At 35.0% G+C, this 19,369-nt stretch overlaps 2 protein-coding genes across 2 annotated transcripts; one reads left to right on the top strand and one right to left on the bottom strand.

Annotated features, from left to right (window-relative positions):
* The first annotated feature begins 1,574 nt into the window (after positions 1–1,574).
* On the top strand, positions 1,575–4,611 carry LOC132038433 (uncharacterized). The gene is made up of 5 exons (XM_059429106.1): positions 1,575–2,316; positions 2,441–2,498; positions 2,753–2,836; positions 2,928–3,063; positions 3,519–4,611. Exons 1-5 carry the CDS (start codon positions 1,665–1,667, stop codon positions 3,798–3,800), a joined length of 1,212 nt encoding a protein of 403 aa, XP_059285089.1. The 5' UTR covers positions 1,575–1,664; the 3' UTR covers positions 3,801–4,611.
* A 6,862-nt stretch (positions 4,612–11,473) lies between these two features.
* On the bottom strand, positions 11,474–15,000 carry LOC132047613 (uncharacterized). The gene is made up of 2 exons (XM_059438633.1): positions 14,947–15,000; positions 11,474–12,794 (listed from the first exon to the last, which is right to left on the bottom strand). The coding sequence occupies exons 1-2, from the start codon at positions 14,998–15,000 to the stop codon at positions 11,685–11,687; spliced, it is 1,164 nt and encodes a 387-aa protein (XP_059294616.1). The 3' UTR covers positions 11,474–11,684.
* Positions 15,001–19,369: the final 4,369 nt, after the last annotated feature.

Below are 19,369 nucleotides of genomic sequence, written 5' to 3'. Positions count from 1 at the left end.
TTTAAGCCAAAAGATTATAATCAGAATTATTCTTCTTAACTGCTAATCTCAAAGTTATATTATTCTTTAATCAATGCTTTTTAACTTCGGGATTTCATTCCCTGCTTTTTAATTCTTTTTAAACTAATTTAAGAGGCTCTACAGGAGATATCCTTGTCCTCAGGTGATCTCCTAAAAGCAGCAAAAGGTGTGTAGATGAAATAACTACTATTAGTAGAAGACTAAAAAGTGGTTACATCTTGAATTAAAATGTCAACTTTGACAAAAGTGTGGTTAAACAAACTCTTTTGGAGAGTTGTGATAAACTTTTAGCAATTAGCAGAGTAACGTACGTGAGTAGTTCCAACAACCAAGTTACAATATACTAACTGGAATTGGTATATAACAGCAATCTCAACCCCAAACAAGTTAACTCCAGCTATATAAATTCGCATTGATCATATTTCTTCAGTTAATCTCAATTAATATAGGTTGTCTACATCACACCCATTAGGGTGCAACCCTTCTCCGAACTCTGCTAACACAGTATGCTTTGTGCACCTTGTTGCCGTTAATGCCATCATCATATCAAATCAAAAATTGAATATGTGTAAGTAATAAGAATAACAATTCCAAAATGGTATTTTGAGGGAAAAGGTAGATGTTTAGGAAAAGAAAGAAAACGAAAATACAAGCCAGCTCTAAAGAAGAGAGCAATGATTGGTCATTTTCTGGCCCCAAAACCTCATGCCCACTCCAGCTCCGGTTTTTATCGAACTTGGTTGGGCTGCCTATGAAAAAGGGAGGTCCCTGACCTGCTGGCACTGGCACCATTTCCATTCCTCCAACTTAATAAACTTTAGTTCATTTATATTCTTGTCGTTAACAAATTATTCCGTATTTACTTGACATTAACAACGCTCCAACATTAAATGTGGACGTATCTAAATTCTTCGGAAAAAAAGAGTTCAAGTTTACCCCTCAACTTTTGACTAGAGTTTTAAGCTCTAGTCGAAGCTCCATTAAGGGCCCACAGCAAAGTTGAAAGCGTTTTTTCCTAACGAAAAATTATTACAATTTCACATAGTACGCGAACAAATTTGATCTGTTCAAAACAAATACTCCCTATGTCTCAAAAAAATTGTCTTACTTTCCTTATTAGTTTATCCTAAAATATTGGCATATTTCTATATTTAGAAACAATTTAACTTATGAGATGATTTACAACCACACAAATATCTAAGGCTTGTTTTGCACCACATATTTCAAAAGTCTTTCTCTATTTTTTAAACTTCGTGTCAAGTTAAACTAAGACAATCTTTTTAGGATAAAGGGAATAGTACTCTGGAGGGCCTAGAAATGCAGATACAGATGTAAGGATTGGGTCACTGTCATCCCCGTGGTCACTTTAAACAGAAGAAAGTGCCAACCCTCACAAGAAAATAGGTTCTATGTATGGCAGACCCCAACCTCTCCATGTTCCAAAATTCACAACTTCCCCCATATAACCCTGTCCCTACCTCCCCCCATAAAGTCCCACAACCCCCCTTGCTTTACTTTTTTCTCTATAAAACCCCCTCACATTCTTCCTTCATTTCTTAATTCTAAGCTTGATCATTACCTCCTCAATACAACAGCAAAAAAAAAAAAAAAAAGCCTCAACCCCTCTTCCTGAAGAATTAAAGATGTGTTCTTCCAAAGCTAAACTGCAAAGCAGCCCACAAACCCTCTCCCAGATCAATGACCGTCCTGTTCTTCAACCACATAGCAACATAGTTCCTCTTTTTGAACGTCGCAACTCGCTTAAAAAGACAACTAATGCTCCTCCTCCTCCTGTTACTCCAAATGGTGTTAAGAACCACAACATTGTTGGTACTAAAGTCAAGACAAGTTCTTTAACAACTCCACCGGTCTCTCCTAAAATAAAGTCGCCAAGGCAACCAGCTATCAAGAGAGGGAATACTATTGATCCTAATGGCTTGAGTTCGAGCGCTGAGAAAGTTGTTACTCCTAAAGGGACTCCTAACAAAATCCCAACTTTGTTAAAGAAACCTAAGAAAAGCAATGGGGGCATAGCATCACCAAATTCGGCAGAAATTTCTTCATTGAAATATTCTTCCTCGTTGATAGTCGAGGCTCCGGGAAGCATAGCAGCAGCAAGAAGGGAACAAGTTGCAAACGCGCAAGTGCAAAGGAAAATGAAAATTGCACATTATGGAAGAACAAAATCTGCTAAGTATGAAGGAAAAGTATCTTCTCTGGACCCTTCCTTCGCCTCGGTTGCTAGCCCCAGTCCCCGAGAAGAAAAAAGATGCAGCTTTATCACGCCTAACTCTGGTAATTAGCACCTCACTTCCTACCTTCAAGTGCAATTCAGAACTATCTTCTAACAGGATGATACACAAATTATTGCACTTCGATAAGTAGGACTAAAGCTTTTGGTGCTTTGTTGTGTTTTCAGACCCACTCTATATTGCATACCATGATGAAGAATGGGGAGTTCCTGTCCATGATGATAAGTAAGCATATTTTTTCCCCTGTTTTTTGTGCTTCGTGCCTGTTTTACATATTTTTTCCCCTGTTTTTTGTGCTTTGTGCATATTTAGCTTATTTTGTTCCCTGTTTTTTCTGCTTTGTGCATAATTAGCATATTTTGTTCCCCTGTTTTTTCTGCTTTGTTCATATTTAGCATATTTTGTTCCCCTGTTTTTTCTGCTTTGTGCATATTTATCAACTTCATTCTTGGACTAATTTCCTTGTTTTGTATACACAGTCTGCTCTTTGAGTTGCTGGTGTTAACTGGTGCACAAGTTGGATCGGACTGGACTTCAGTTTTAAAGAAAAGGCAAGAATTCAGGTAGGTTTTGCTGGTTTTAAATCAAGTCTTGATGAACACTTTGAAAAAATTCAGAGGCCTCAGCTGTATTTTGGATTCTACTTTCCTCCAGGGATGCCTTTTCAGGATTTGATCCAGAAATTGTTTCCAAGTACAATGAAAAGAAGATAACTTCAACAAGTGTAGAATATGGTATAGAGCTTAGCCAAATCCGAGGAGCTGTCGACAACTCTAACAGAATTTTAGAGGTAACCATCATATAATATGATCTCTGTAAAGAATTTTAAACACTGATTTAACTTTTCAACTGTCCTTTCTATTTCAATGTCTCCATTGTTTGACAATCCTTCCCAACATTTCTGTTAAGAATGACACTATGAGACCCTAATGGGAAGCATAGATGGGAAAAGTCTTGATATTTAATTAATCAGCTAATCATGCATGTACCTAACAACTGTTAAAGTAACATAACCACATGGGCCATATGGAATAAGTATTGTCTACCTGGCCTTGAAAGTACAACCCTAAGAAAGTAAGATTAGTATAATTAAATAAGTGTTTAGGCTTAATGAATAATAGAGCTGTCATATAGTGTTACATTCTTGTGATTCTTAAATAAAATTTGGGAAGTTACTAGTCTTAAATAAGAAAATTTTAGATGCGGGGATCATCTAAGTGTGTGATTTCTTGATTTATATTTCAGATAAAGAAGACATTTGGGTCGTTCGACAAATATCTGTGGGGATTTGTGAACAAAAAGCCCATTGCAACACAATACAAGGCATGCAACAAAATTCCAGTGAAGACCTCAAAATCAGAAACCATAAGCAAAGACATGGTAAAAAGAGGCTTCCGCTACGTGGGCCCCACCGTTATACACTCCTTCATGCAGGCAGCCGGCCTCACCAACGACCACCTTATAGCCTGCCCACGACATCTCCAATGCGTGGCATTGGCGACTCGACCTGCACCCCTGGCTCTATAATTTACCTAATCATCTCCTAGTTTATCAACTACTCTACTAAGCCATAGTTTTAAGTAGCAAAAAGAGTTGTTGAGGAACCTAGTTGATTGTCTAACAATATTCTACCTTCTTTTTTTTTTGGGTGATGAATTTAGGTGTTCCAAGTGATTTGATTTGATAATGTAAGATATTGAGTTGGTTAATGTATAGAAAGAATATTTTAGAGGAGAAAGTAGGAAGGAATAAATGATTATGAGGGGACAGATAGCATGTGCAGGGTGGGCAGGGAAATGCCTATGGCACATGCCATTTGATTTAATTTTGTGGGCACTGACCGCCACCATCACTGCACCATTATTTACTTGCGTGCTTTTGAACAGAGGCTTATCTTTCAAGGATAAGATTCATCATCAACGTCAGTACAAAGGAGGAGCCTTTGCTTTCCCCCATTATAGGCCCTTGATTCCTGTTGCTGCAGGGAATAAATAGTGGATGATTTATTCCCTACATCATTTCAACTAAAATGATGCCACGTGCAGCACCTTAACACAAAAGGAAAAGGAAAAAAAAAAAGTTCAAGGGGCATTAGTTTGGTTATGTTTGTTGCCCCATCGTGACATGTTTGCTGGAAGCTAACATGACAGAGAGGCAAGCACAAAGTGCCTTGCAGTTTGTATCATATTTTAGTGTGGAATTTTGAGTGTGTTTCTCTTTGGCCTTTGCCTTTTTTTTTTTCTAAACCTTTGTTTTTTCGCTTATGGGGGATTGTAATAACTATTATGGATTTTAGTGGTTATCTAGATATGGATACCTTTTTCTGGATTCTGTTCAATTTGATAAGTTAACCATCTTATTCTTCTTCCCATGTGATCTCTCAGCTTTTAAAAGTCACTTTGGTAGACTACTGGGGTAAAGCATATTCCCCACACCTGTGCACTGGACACTGCGATGTATAGCTCAACAGTTCATTGCTTGAGGTTGAAAAATGAATATTTGATGTTTAAGTTAAAAGAGTATTCAGAAGTCGATAGTGCACATGAATTTCACTTTAAAAAGGTTGACATTTGTGAGTGAAAACTATTACTCCAATAGTATTTCACTGTTCATAACACTTTTAAAGAAGTTTTGAAGCTAAAATACACATAATTTGCTAACAATATGTATGTCCAAACGCCTACTTAATGACTGTTTAAGTTCTGCCATTTATATTTTAGGAATACCTGCCTTTTCTCCTCTTCTATTGAATAGGAAGAATACCTTGACCCAAGCTTCAAAAAAACTTGCAAGTAAGGGGGAAAAACACCAATCTACCAAGAAAATAGGCAAACAGATGAAGATAAGAAGTTGGATTGGCACTGAGCTGTGGAGATACGAAGTTTGAACTGTTCTACCCTTAGAACCGAAAAGGCAACTCAACTCATCTCAAACTAAAGTGCAACTTCATCGATAGAACAAACCTCTTGAAATTCTTTCGAGACTCACAGTGATCGTCAACACAGGACAACCTGGATAGAGCTATAGCTCAAGTAACCAATTTTGATGGAGTAGCTTCCAAGGTACATAATAGCCTCACCTCAAAGAAGAACGAATCAACAACACAATAAGCTCCGTATAGCTAGAGCTAGTGTAGCCACCCAGCTACAACTATCAATCAAATATGCAAGTGTAGAAAAGCATATAGAATGCCCCCCCCCCCCACCCACCCCACCCCCACCCCAACCCCGCACGTATTTGGACCAGCCCTCCCTAGCTTCATATATCCGTGACTATACCACTAGTTTATACCTTTAGCACACCTTTTAAGAAAATACTAAACTCCGAGAAAAAAACAGATATTTTGATAAAACTACCCTTATTTATATAATACCTAATTACTATACTTTCTTGATTACATAAATACTCACTTATCTAAATATGGGTAAATTTGGAAGAAAATAATTCATTCCTTCTTGATTATGTAAGGGGACACTTATTTCAGACCAAAATAAAAAGGTTAAGTGGACACTTATTATGAACCGGAGGGAGTGCTTTTTAAAAGCAGTCATAGGTTTAAGTAGCATCTCTGAACCTGTACAGGGATAATGATAGAAGATGAATGGTATGTTGAATCAAACAAATACCCACTTGGAATTTATATTACCCTCGTTATCCTGATAAAAAAAACTGGCTTAGTTTGACCGATGACACAATACACCATACTAAATATTTGAAACGATAAGAGACCTACCTTGGACAGCCTTAAGCAACTAATTAGATGTTTCGCCAAAGTTGAACCAAAACTGCCCTACTGTTCTCACTAACAACTGGATAGGTCTCTCGGTCTCTCTTCACAACACTTCACTTATTTTACTTTATCCATCAGAAGCAATAACCCCTTACTTCGCTTAGCCGCGACGGAGCGATGGCTTTTTAATAACATAGGTCGCTATGGAGCAAACTTACCATGGAACTACCACAACTATCCTTAAGCTTGAGAACAAGATGATTAATAAGAAAGGTAGCTTATCTAGCAACCAATGTGGCTTCAAGAATGCCATCTCAGAAAAAAGAAACAAGGATTCAACGATACCTACACAAATGAATGACGGACCAAACAACTCAATCCAAAACTAATTGGGAAACAACATTTAGTATATACTAGAGCTAAACTTTTTAAACATCACAATAACAGCTTCAGAGATATGAAGATTGGAGAGAGAGAGAGGGAGAGAGTTCTAGCACATTTTCCAACATTCAAGGGCAAAGACAAATAAATTTGAACAGCCTATCAGAACCTTTTTTTATTTTTAATAAGAGCATACCTGAAAACAGGCCATCCAATCTCTGCCCCAAGGGAAGTCTTGAGCAGATCTCAAAGTATCGTGGGTAACGAGTTACACGACAAGCTTAATTTACAACACAGAGCAGACTCGTACTTTTTCTAAATTGAAGCCACCTAGTTATTTGCTGACAAGTCAAGACACAACCTCAACCATTATTTGCCACATTTTTCCAAATTAAACTTGATCATGACAGCTTCCAGATGTCAGCATCTCTAACAACTAATGTTAGTTGTGTCAGTGCTTCTTGACATAAGGGAAGTCAGTTCCTGTTCTGCCCCAGGGAAGTCTTGAGCAGACCTCAAAGTACCGTGGGTAACGAGTTACACGACAAGCTTAATTGACAACGCAAAGCAGACTCGTTCTTTTTCTAAATTGAAACCACGTAGTTATTTGCTGACAAGTCAAGACACAAGCTCAACCATTATTTGCCACATGTTTCCAAATTAAACTTGATCATGACAGCTTCCTGATGTCAGCTAAGAACTAATGTTAGTTATCTCAGTGCTCTACAAGAATCAAACAATTTCTCCAATTAACTTGGAACTAGTTTAGTTCTTTATCCTCTTAAAGACCCTTAACACTTACATACTATATCTTTTACTACAATAGTCAAAATATGACAGGAATGGTCTGGAAACTGATCCCTGAAAGACACATCACTGACCTCAGCAACAGTATGTTGAATAAAGGTTTTAATTCAAAAGCTTGGAGAGCACAAACCAATAATTAATTATCGTGGGCATCTAGGAAAAAACAACTGCTCTGTAGATTAAGACCCAGGAGGTGTAACCCCGAACTAAAGCACAGAAAAAAAGAACTTCTCTTCAGTAGATGCTTTTAGTATTGTTTATGAAAGTCAGTGTCTACTGAAGAGAAGTTGCACCGAAGGTCATTTTACTACTTACCGAAAGATAGTCCTATCAGAACTAAATCAACACAGACAAATATTTTTTTAGCAGAAATTCTTTTTATTTTTTTTGAACAGCAAACACAAACAAATATATGTAATAATCTAATAACATTACAGATGCAATGTAACCCAAGTACATCCTCACACCTGTTACAAGCAAGACATTGCAAACGCCCCTGCTTTCCATCAGCCAAATAACTCCTTTTGAGATTAGCATTGTCACGAATTAGCTTCACCATAAGCAAAAAAGACTTCTTTAATGCACTTTGATCCACCTCATTATGCTTAATCCTACTTGCACTCCCTTCAAAACCTCCAGCTCTCATATATATATATATATATATATATATATATATATATATATATATATATATATATATATATTGTGAAGTTTCATAGATACGCATCAAGAAGATGCAAAGTTACAGGAGGCTAATTACAAAAGAACAAAAGTGTAGGAGAACATTGTTTGCCTCAAATACAATGTCTCAGTCAAGAGCTAAAGTGCTAATAAAATCCAAAAACTGTACTGAACTGGTTACTGGGGACAACATTGTCCAACAAAAGAGATGAACTAAACATTTAGCATTAAGAGAGTGACTTGGAGTTGAGATGCCATCAAAACACCTTCTGTTTCTCTCATTCCAAAGGCTCCAAAAAATAGCAGCAGGGATCATCAACCAGGTCTTCTTGATGGCCTTATCAACTTTCCATTTTCTCCAACTCACATATGCCTCTCTCAGATTCTGAGGCATCACCCAACTTAATCCAAAAATAGTGAAAAACAAGCTCCAAAGATTAAAAGCTACTGGACAATGAAGAAAGAGGTGATTGACTGTTTCCAGCTGGCAATTGCAAAAAAAACACCCATTGACCAGTTGAAGTCCTTTCCTGTTGAGATTATCTATAGTAAGGCTGGCATTATTGAGGGCTATCCAGCTGAAGCATTTGATCTTAGTAGGTAGTTTCGTCCACCCAACCCAGCTCTCATATATTTTGCAGGCCTAATCATTTCTTCTCCTCCACCTCTCCCATATACGAGTACAAACTACTCGTCCCGGGGGGGACCGCACCCGCATTTCCATGTTCCAACACCCGTTGCCTTAACCTCTCAAGCCCATCTTTTCCCTCATCAACAAACTTCCTTTCATTGCATTATCACCAACAGCCCCACCCCCCAACAAATTGAATTCCAATGATCAGGTAACTGCCTATAAAATCCTAAGCCCGGCCCACGAAACTCCGGGCCGGGGAAAATATGGAAAATCTTGATAATTTACTAGAAACTCCCCCTTAACTAAATTTCCCTTTATATCCTCGATCATTTGATAATTCCACAATTGAAAGAAGTATAGTTAGTCAACAGTGTTTTTAAAGGCTCACTTAAGCCCTAAAGCTCAGTGAGCCCAATTTTTTGCTTCCCCTCGCTTAACTGGCGCTTTACTGTAGGCATCAAAGTGCTAAGGTGTGTGCACCTTCACATCTTTAACGGCAGAACAACATATACATAGCTTAATCAAATATTTCAATTCTTTTGTCCAACTAATTATAATTTGTTTATAGTTACATCGTTTTGCATTACATTTCTGTTTTTTGTTTTTTTCTTCGCCAAAGCCCGAGCTTTAATTGAGCTTGAAGCTCCAACGGACAATAGCATTTTTTTTTTTTTTGCACTTTCCGCTTTTAATTACTCTGTAGTTACTACAGGTACAGAGATTAAATCTGAGCACCACAGTGAATATCATCGGATAGTCACGAGCGCTATAAAGAGAATTGTATTATCTGAATTCCAAACGAGCTTAGCTTTTCAAAGGGCTCCTAAATAAGGAAAGTATTCTGTTTAAGAAAGCAAGCTTTTGGAGCATGAAAGAAACCAGCCTACCACTGAAATAGACTAATGACATCAGGTCATGACACTTGGGCATAAGTTAGTCTATCTATCTGTCAAGGGTGTAGCTAAGTTTTGAATTATTAGGAATATATGTATGGCCATTTTCTTGTGTGATTACACTGGGTATGTTGTTGTTATGGCCGTTTACATGTAAAATACTTATTCAGAAAAGAAACGTTGACAATGCCAAGCAAATATGTCCCAGAGCAAAAAGATCAACGGTCAATCTGATATTTGTTCCATTTCCACCATCTGTTTGAGAAATGTATGCAGACAATATCTTCTACTCAAACTAATGATATTTGCTAACTTCATGAAAACAAATAATGAACCAACATTTTACTATAAATCAACAGCGCCTCAATCTCAAACCAGTTGGGATAAGCTAATGAACCGACACGTTACCTTAAAAAAAAAAAAAAAAACTTAAACTTGACTAGCACAGAATTACCAAAAGATTTCAGAACAATCACAAAACATTCTCTCCAAATGAGAATAAGTATGACTATATTGATAATTGTTAAAAAATGAGAATAAGTATGACTATATTGATAATTGTTAGCTTTACAGTATCAGTTTATATAATGTAGCCATGGATCTACATTGGAGTAACACTGGTACTTCTTGTCGTTATCCTTGAGTTAGCTCAAACTTATTAAATAGTCAATTGGGTACAAGAAAAAGAAAAAGGACCGAGTGAACAAAATCCATCGAAGTCAAGATTAAGAAGGTCAAATTGAGCTGGAAATAGTTCTTAGGAAAGCAAGAACATGTACCTGGGACTGAGGATGGTTTAGATATTGGTAATGGTGGTTGGTAGCCAAAAGCAGCAACTGAACAAGAAGCAGCTTCATAAGGAGGACCCGGACAAAAGCAAGTTGTTTGCTCCATAAAAGCATCATAACCACATTTCCCCTTTGTGTCAGTACATTCACTGCACGCTTTACTATCAATTTTACATCTTATATCAAAGCCCTGTTGTAGTACTAGCCCCAAAGCTGATGAATTCAAACCCTACAGCCGCAGCATTCATCTGAAGTACTGGAACTGTGACACTGGTATTACTACTTTCTGGTCCTTCAGCCCTTAACATGCAAGATTCATAACCAGGACACTTGCAGGAAATTATGGATCAGTTCACAACATATGTCTACAACTCCACTACCTAACAATGAAATCTCTATTTGCGTGACTAAATTTCACGTTACATTCTCAATCATTTGGGAATATCACAATTGAAAGAAGTGTAGTTCGTCAATAGTGTTCTTAGAGGGTCACCTAAAGCGAGCTTAAGCCCTGAAGCTCGGTGAACCAAAGTTGTTTACTTCGCCTTGCTTAACTGGCACTTTTAGTGTAAGCGTCAAGGTGATAAGGTGAGTGCACCTTCACATCTTTAACAGCAGAACAAGCCATCTGTATCTTAATTATAACTTTTCCATTCTTTTCTCCAACTAATTATAATTTGTGTTTATAGTTAAATTAGTTGCATTACATTTCTATTTTTTATTTTTTTCTTCGCTAAGCCTGTGCTTAAAGCTTTGTGCTTTCAGTTTTCAATTACTCCGTAGTTACTAACTACACGTACAGAGATTATATTTGAACGACAAAATGACTATCATCTAATAATCACGAGCATTATGAAGTAAAGACAATCTTACTATCTGAATTCTGAAGGAGCTTAGCTTCTCAAAGGGCTCTTAAAAAAATAAAGTACTTTGTTTAAGAAAGCAAGCTTTTCAAGTAGAGCGTGATAGAAACTAGCCTACCACTGAAATAGACTAATGACATCAGGTCATGACACTTGGGCATAGGTTGGTCTATCTCTCAAGGGTGTAGCTAAATTTTAGAAACATATATGTAGCCATTTTACATGTAAATATTTATTCATAAAAGAGATGCTGACAATGCCAAGTAAATATGTTTCAGAGAAAAAACAATCCACGTTTCATCTCATATTTGTTCCATTTCCACCATCTGTATGAGAAATGCATGTAGACAATATGTTCTACTCAAACTAATGATATTTGGTAACAAGCATATATTATCATGCTAATAACTTCATGAAAACAAATAATGAACCAACATTTTACTACAAATCAACAATGCCTCAATCCCAAACCAGTTGGGATAGGCTACTTAACCGACATGTTACTAAATAAGGTTTAAACTTGACTAGCACAGAATTACTAAAAGATTTCAGAACAATCACAAAACTTTCTCTCCAAATGAAATTGCATCTAAATTCAACATAAGTAAACAAACGAAAAGAGTTCATGACCAGTTTAGCTTTTATCCTGAGTAATATAGCCTTCCTTTCGTCCCTCAAATCCCGGCCTCATAAGCTTCTTCTCCCTTTTAGCAATCTTCCTCATCTTCTTCTCCTTAGCTTTACCAGCAATATTATCCCTTCTCTTCTGTTGTCGTTCGTTCTTCAACTTCTCCGTAGTCTCTATTCTTTCCTTCCACTTTTGCGAACTCTTCTCTTTCCTTTTCTTCTCCTTCTTCATACTCTCCTTCAACAACTTAGGATTATCATAAACCTTAACTCCCATTGCCTTCTTTTCCGCTGCTTTCCACGCCTCCTTATCCGCCAACGTCCTATCCTCTCTCTTCACTTCTTCCAACCTCTTCAACCTTTCCAATTCTTTCGCCTTCGATACTTTCTTCTTCTTCTTTTTCTTATCATCATCGTCACCAATCTTAACCTTCCCAAACTCTATATTAACTTCCCCATTATCTTCCTCTGCTCCCTCTTCACCTCTCTTTCTCTTCTTACCCTCGGATTTCGCTAAAAATCCATCCTTTTCATTTCTTTTACGCGCTCTATTGCTCTCCAAACTCTCCCCATCACCTCGATTACCACGGAGCATTTCGATCTTTCTACGTAGCCTTTGCCTCAACTCTTCATACGTAACAGAGGAGTTATCATTATCATTATTAGGGTTAGGGTTATCTTCCAAATTAATGGGCTTGGATTCAACATGATCATCCACGTCATCAGTTGTTTGCTTATTCTGAAGGGATTGTTGGAGTTGTCCGAGGGTTGAGGACTGCTCTTTCTTTTCAGGGTCAAGGCGATTGCGACGGGCTTTTTTGAGGTTTTCTTTGGATTGCTTTTTTAAGGATGCTCTAGCGGCTTTAGGGAGACCACGATACCAGGTGTCGGGTTCATCTTTAGGGAGGTAGAATCTAGGTGGAATTAGGTCAATTAGCTTGTCGAAGAAGAGCCTGTGGTCACAAATTAGGGATTTCAAATCTGTAGAGGTGAAGGTGGTGGTGGATTTTTGTTTCTTCTTCATTGTTACGGCGTGGTGGAAGTGGCAGAGAGGAGTGGAGAGAACGTGAGAGGAGCGGAAGAGAGAGTGGAAAGAGATGAAGATGAGGAGGGGCGGCTGGAGGGTTTTAGGGAAAAAGAAAGAAAAAAGAAAGAGATTAGGGTAAGAAGAAAAATAAGGGAATTGGGTTGGATTTGCCAATTGAACTCGGGTCAATTTCGGGTATGGGCTGGATTGAGTATTGTGGTGTGGGCTGAAAATTATGGACTCAACTGGTGATGAACCAATGAAGATTTTTTTTTTTTTTTTTGGCCTTCATATAACCTGGTCTTTAATTTTGTCCCTCAAAGCGCTGGTCTTTAATTTTTGCCCGTACTTCTCATTTAATAAAAATTTATGGGCTAAAGTACCTTTATTCGTTGGTCTATGAAATTAGGAATTTTGGGTTCAAGCCCTAGCACGGTCAAAAAAACAATTTCGCAAGACAATATTTCATAAACATCATGATTATTCGTAAAGTTATGCCTTAAGGTATAATTCGTAGATAACTTAATTTCTGTTGCATCTACGCCGGGACAAGGCATACTTTCTAGGTAAACTATGTCTTGTGGTATAGTTCTGTAGGATAACTTAGTTTCTACAAAACTATGCCGAATAAGAGATACTTTCTATGTAACTTTGCCCAAATAGGCATAGTTTGTTATGAAACCTTGTCTTGCGAATTTTTTTTACTTTGTTCAGATTCGAACCAGAATGTCACGAATATTTTCGGCCAATTTTTATTACTTACAAGGTCAAGGAAAAAAATTAAAGACCACTTATTTGAGGACAAAATTAAAGAGCACCCCAACATGTGGCAATCGTGCGAATTGCCCCGAAGAAATTGCAAGGTTTATCCTTCAAATGGGCTGGTCTTTAATCCCTTTAAATGGGTTGGTCTTTAATTTTTGTCCCTAGCAATTGAATTTTGTCTAACTAAGCATAATTTATGAAATATTATGATGCGAAATTATGAACTTATGCCCCACAAAAAAAAAATCTTAGGGCAAAAATTAAAGACCAGCAAAAACTAGGGACAAAGTGCAAATGACCAACTACTTTGACATTATTTTGGGTTCTTTAATGTTTTCAAACAAAAGATAGGTGGCAAAACAAGAGGACGAACCGGCAAAGTACAAAAATACCCGATTTTGGGGCAATTTTTTAAGCTGTAATTGAGGTTTAAAAAGAAATTGCAAAATTTGTATCCGAAGTTACAAATTTTATCTGAGTAATTGTTGAAGTTCAATCAATTTTTGTATGTACTTTAGGCATGTGTGACTAAAGCTCGGGTATTTATGTCTGATGTTCAATTATTTAAAATTTTCTTCACAAAAATACGTTTTTCAAATTTCAACAATCTAACACACGATTAAATGGCCAAATCTACTAGTACATAACAATCCGGATTTGAAACATAAGTTCCAGAGATCATAAAACAAACTCCAATCATTAACTCATCAACACAACAACAAATTTAATAAACTCATTTTGTCATCATAAAATATCTTATTTTTTCTTCACCAGCTAACGTAGATACTGTGATATGAAAAAACATAAGACCTATAATATCTTGTATTACTCAATTAGGAACAGTACAAAAAATGAGACCAAATACTTTTAGATTAGCTGTGAATATACCCACCAAATTTTTGTTAGTACATGCAAGGGGTATTTGCAGAATTGGCTTCTTTTATGCCACAATTTAAAGTTTGTCTCCGTTACCTTAACGATAAGTATGTCAACCTATACATATATATAATTTTTATAAAAGGAAATTTAGCCCAATGAACTAACAAAGCGGAACCATCTAAGGATTTGATGCAATGGATAAAACCTTTTCCTCCCTTAATCGAGGCTTTGTAATTTCTTAGATATGAAAAAATCTTTTAGTAGGAAACGCTTCCCCCCGAATGCGAGCCTCACGCGCGCGAATCCTGACATATTAGCCGCAATGCGGTAGATAAAAAAATTATACTAGTGAATCCGTATAAATGAGTTGTCTGCCTCCTTGTGACGTAAATCAGCTCATTTATACGAATTTTTACTGTTCATACCACTTTATTTTGGATCCATCTTAACCAACATTTAAAATTTAGGTTCTCCAACACTAGAAGTTTCGCTAGATTTTCTAATGACATACAAAAGCTCCAACAAAAATGGACGTTTAGCAAACACTTCATCTAAAATAGATTTATCGATATAACCTTTGATCCTAATTAATTGGTACCGCGACTTGACTAGATGTCTCAAACACCATAACTGCAGTTATATTGACTAGCATCCTTAAGCATGCACCCCTAATAAAGCCATAGTGGTATTCTTGCTCCTAAATTGGCAATATAGAACCATTTACCTATTAGTGCTTCATTGGGAAGCAATAAAACAATAAACTGTTGAAGTCCGCAATAGGGGAGTAATTTTTTATTTTTCATATTTCTTATGGATGGTATAATTTTAGTAATAAAAAGTTATAGAGGAATCATTCATATATTTATATTTATATTATCAGGTGATAAAGTCGGAGAAGTGGGAAAGTAATGCTTTTCTTCCACACAAAGTGAGGTACAAAGAAGTAACTTTTTTTTTGTTATGCTTAAGAACCCCCGGGATAGAAATGATAATTAACTCTTATAAAAAAATGTTGAGGAGAAAATTAATATAATATTAGTCCCTTTGTTTTATGTCGTTGGAACGTGACATCGCTCAATTATTCAATTTTAAGCCTTTTTGATTTTCAATTTATTATATTTGGCAAATTTTCTCTAATACTAGTGAAAACCAATTGATACTAACATTTCGATCAGCCTACAACTCACTTGATTTGCGACTTGTGAGCCACATGCAACATGCATGAAGATAAACTTAGATAGTATATACTGGAAAATTTGTTTCTTTTATATGATTAGATCAAATTTCATTTTATTGCACCAAAGTTACTAGTATTTTTTTCTTTTTAAACATAAATATTGCTCAATGTATCACAAAAAGTTACTAAACTACGTTTAATAACAAAAATAATCATTACGCTTTGCCTAAGTATCACAACAATTCACTAAATAACTTTTTATAACAAAAAATCATTCAATTCTGCATGAGCAATAAGCATCATATAAAATGTCTGTTGTATTTTCTTCTAATAACTTTCTGTGATTATTAAAACAAGTTGAGTTACTTTATGTTTACAAATATAATTTTCTAAAATTTGTGATATAATTAGGTAAGATTGAACAAGTATTTTGTAATAAGAATTATTTAACAGTTTAAATATAAAATAAAAATTGTGTCGCTATATATGAAATCAACTTGAATATGCAAAGTACGATCACATAAGATGACGAGCCAAAATCATACAATAGAAGAGTTACAAGCCAAACTCCAACTGCATTATCTATTCCTTCCTTTTCTACAACCAAAAGAAATGTTTTTTCCTTTACCTGTTCCTTCCATTTTGTTTAACCATAAATTGTTTGTTTGACCTCAAGAAAATAGTGCATTGTATTAACAGAAAATTTGATACTCCGCTTAAAAAGAATCTTATGGCTTGGAGAAGATTGACATTCTAGATTTGTATTTGATTTTCTGATACTTAGTAGTAATTGTTATATTTATTTCCGCATAATATACTCGATAGAATAAGACTATTATAAATTCCGGACCCCTTTTTAATACTAGGCCATGAGAACTTTCATTTTTTTTAAGTAGGCTCAAAAATCATTTTTTCACTTTATTCAAAAGTTGGAAATAGTTTTTACGAGAATATTTGGTTGTTTGAATGTATTGAAAATGAAAAAAAAAAAGTAAAAATAAGGTTTAGGTGTTTTTCAAATTTCAAATATGTACAACTCCAAGTGGCACTTGAAATTTTTATGACAAAACGTTGATTTCGAAATAAAGTGGAAAAAAATCAGGGGAAAAAGTGGAAAATTCTCGTGGCCAAACGGTACAAAATTTGATGGTCTGAATTGAAAACCGTATAAACAAACAAAGATAGCTGAAAAAAAAGATGGTCCCACCTAAAATCTAAATTGCATTTTTTAAATCATAAATTCAAACCAACTAAATATTCTTTTACAAAATTATAACCAAACACAACTCCATCTTCAACTCCAACTTCAAAATTTTTGAAATAAAGTGAAAAATATAAATTGGGTTTTCATGACCAAACGCCTACTTAGTTTATGACTCTTCAATTACATTATTTATTTATTTCCACATAATATACTCGATAGAATAAGAAAACCCCATTTTTCATATAAAAAATTCTCTAGAAATTCTATTCAGGTCCTTCTTTAATACTAGTGGAGACTGTAATACTTTTTTTTAATTTTTGGGATGAACTTGTTACTTGAGTAAATACAAGATTTGAATTTCTTTCTTTATCAATATGGATTAAGGATATTTGCATAAAGGTTACGATGTTATTGAATTATGGATTGAGGTTTGAAGAGAATTTTATATAAAATATATATATTTATCTTGTAGGATGTTGTTATTGGCCTTTATAAAGAAAATAGTCAAATATTTTTCACTTTATTTGGAATTTTGGTATGGATAATGGTATTGATGATGTTGGTATTGTTGTTGTTGATTGGTTGTTGATATAATGATGTCGAATATAAGCTGGGGAGATGCGCCCATTTCTTCTAAAAGGATTTTAATTAAGGGTTTAAGACGAGCGTATGGCACGATGGGTCTAACAATCGTATGAATGGTTGTATTGGTGTCTTGAATGGCAAAACGGAAGTATTGAAAATGAAAATAAAGTAAAAAATAAGGTTTTAGGTGTTTTTCAAACTTCAAATATGTACAACTCCAAGTAATGATGGATATGCACAATTGAAATTTTTATGACAAAAATGATTTCATGTTGATTTCGAAATAAAGGAAAAAAAAATCGTGGGATGAAAAATTCCAAAAGTGGAAAATTTTCTCTTAATGTTATTCTTCGTGGCCAAACGGTACAAAATTTCAGAGCTCTTAGCCTATATATGGTCTGACTTATGAGTTGAAAACTGTATAAACAAACAAAGATATTGCCGGACGCGGGCTAACGAATAACATCGAGCCTTGCGGCGAATTATACTATATATGTAAAGATTAATGGTCCCATGGTACTATTGATAGAAATGTTTTTTAAAGGCTAAGCATGCGTGTCATACGCATGACGGTCTTTATCTCTTAAAGTTACATAAACCAAATGTTGTTATTCAACATACTCGGTACATTATTAAATGTACTGACGTCCCTTTTTAAATCTATAAATCAAGGATGTTCCAAAATTTGGTTAAACCAACGAGTAAAGTCATGAATTTTTCAACTTCGGTTTTTCCTGCCGGTCTTGTTGCTTTATTTAGGGATTTTTTATTTATTCGATTTTTACTTGATATTTTTTGAAAAGCTTCCATTATGCATTTCATTTTATGACTTAAGAAAGTTTTCATACAAAACATATAACTCGGCTTCTAGAAAAGGGTCGGGTTCAAATATTTCTTTGTGACAAGTCCTAGTAAGATTTTCGATGACTATCTAACTAAGATATTTATTAATAAAATAACACTAAATGTGAGATGAGAGATGGTATTGTACTAAAATATTCAACAAAAAAAAGTAATAAAATTGCATAAAATAAAATAATCATAATCTAAAAGTACTAAGTCATGCTATAATAAATACGACTAATTTTTAAGGCATATAGAAAAAATGATCTTAATCTAAAAGTACTAAGTCGTGCTAAAATAAGTGCGGCTAATGAGTATTAATTACATGACTAGATATAAAGAAAAAAAAAAAAAATTAAGTTATGTATTTTCACTTTCTAAACCAATATAAAACTAAAGAATATATATCCAATATTATTGTCATTCCTAGTGTTAGAATTGAATTTCTTTTGTTAGCATTAGTATTGATTTGATTTTTGTTGAGTTTTATTTGAGTTACTAATATCTATGGGCTATAAAACTTATTGGACTATTCAAAATTCTAGTTTCAAGCTTGAAATAATGTGTTAAAGGACAAAAAACTATGAAAAAGTTTAAGAAACATTTATAATTACATTATAAATGAATATTTTTATGTATAAAATATTTTTGAAATTTTATAAAGTAATGTCTGGTTGGTTTGATTCAGTTTGACGTTTTTTAGTTAAAACCGAATCAAACCAATAGTGTTCGGGTTTTTCTTTTTAAAACCAAACTAAGTCAAACCAAACCGCTAGTCGAATTTTTTTCTCGATCTGGTTCGAATTATCAGTTTGGTGCGATTTGTTGATTTCTTTGTACACCCCTAGTCCCCATTGTGTCTACGAGAACAATATTCTTTCTCACGAGCTCTTCATCACTTAATACTACTATTCCATTACTGTCACTTCACTAGCTGCATTAGTAGATTTGCGGGAAAATCAGAAATTTCATTAAAGATATTAAAGAGGGTTTAAATATTTTTATTATAAGGCGGATGCAATATTCCGATATTGGGTTCTTTTGAACTCAATCCTTTCAGTGGGAGTATAAATTTATCTGTAAATTATAATTACAATAAATAATACTCGTAGATCTTAACTCATAATTTTAGAAATACAATAAGTTCAATGTTAAAAATTTTAAAGATTGAATTCATAGAGTTTAAGTATTGGATCCATTTTTGAATTTTTT

The sequence above is a fragment of the Lycium ferocissimum genome, chromosome 2 (genome assembly GCF_029784015.1).
Source record: "Lycium ferocissimum isolate CSIRO_LF1 chromosome 2, AGI_CSIRO_Lferr_CH_V1, whole genome shotgun sequence".
NCBI lineage: Eukaryota > Viridiplantae > Streptophyta > Magnoliopsida > Solanales > Solanaceae > Lycium > Lycium ferocissimum.
Note: the sequence above shows the minus strand (reverse complement) of the source record. Positions and strands in the feature narration are given on the sequence as shown.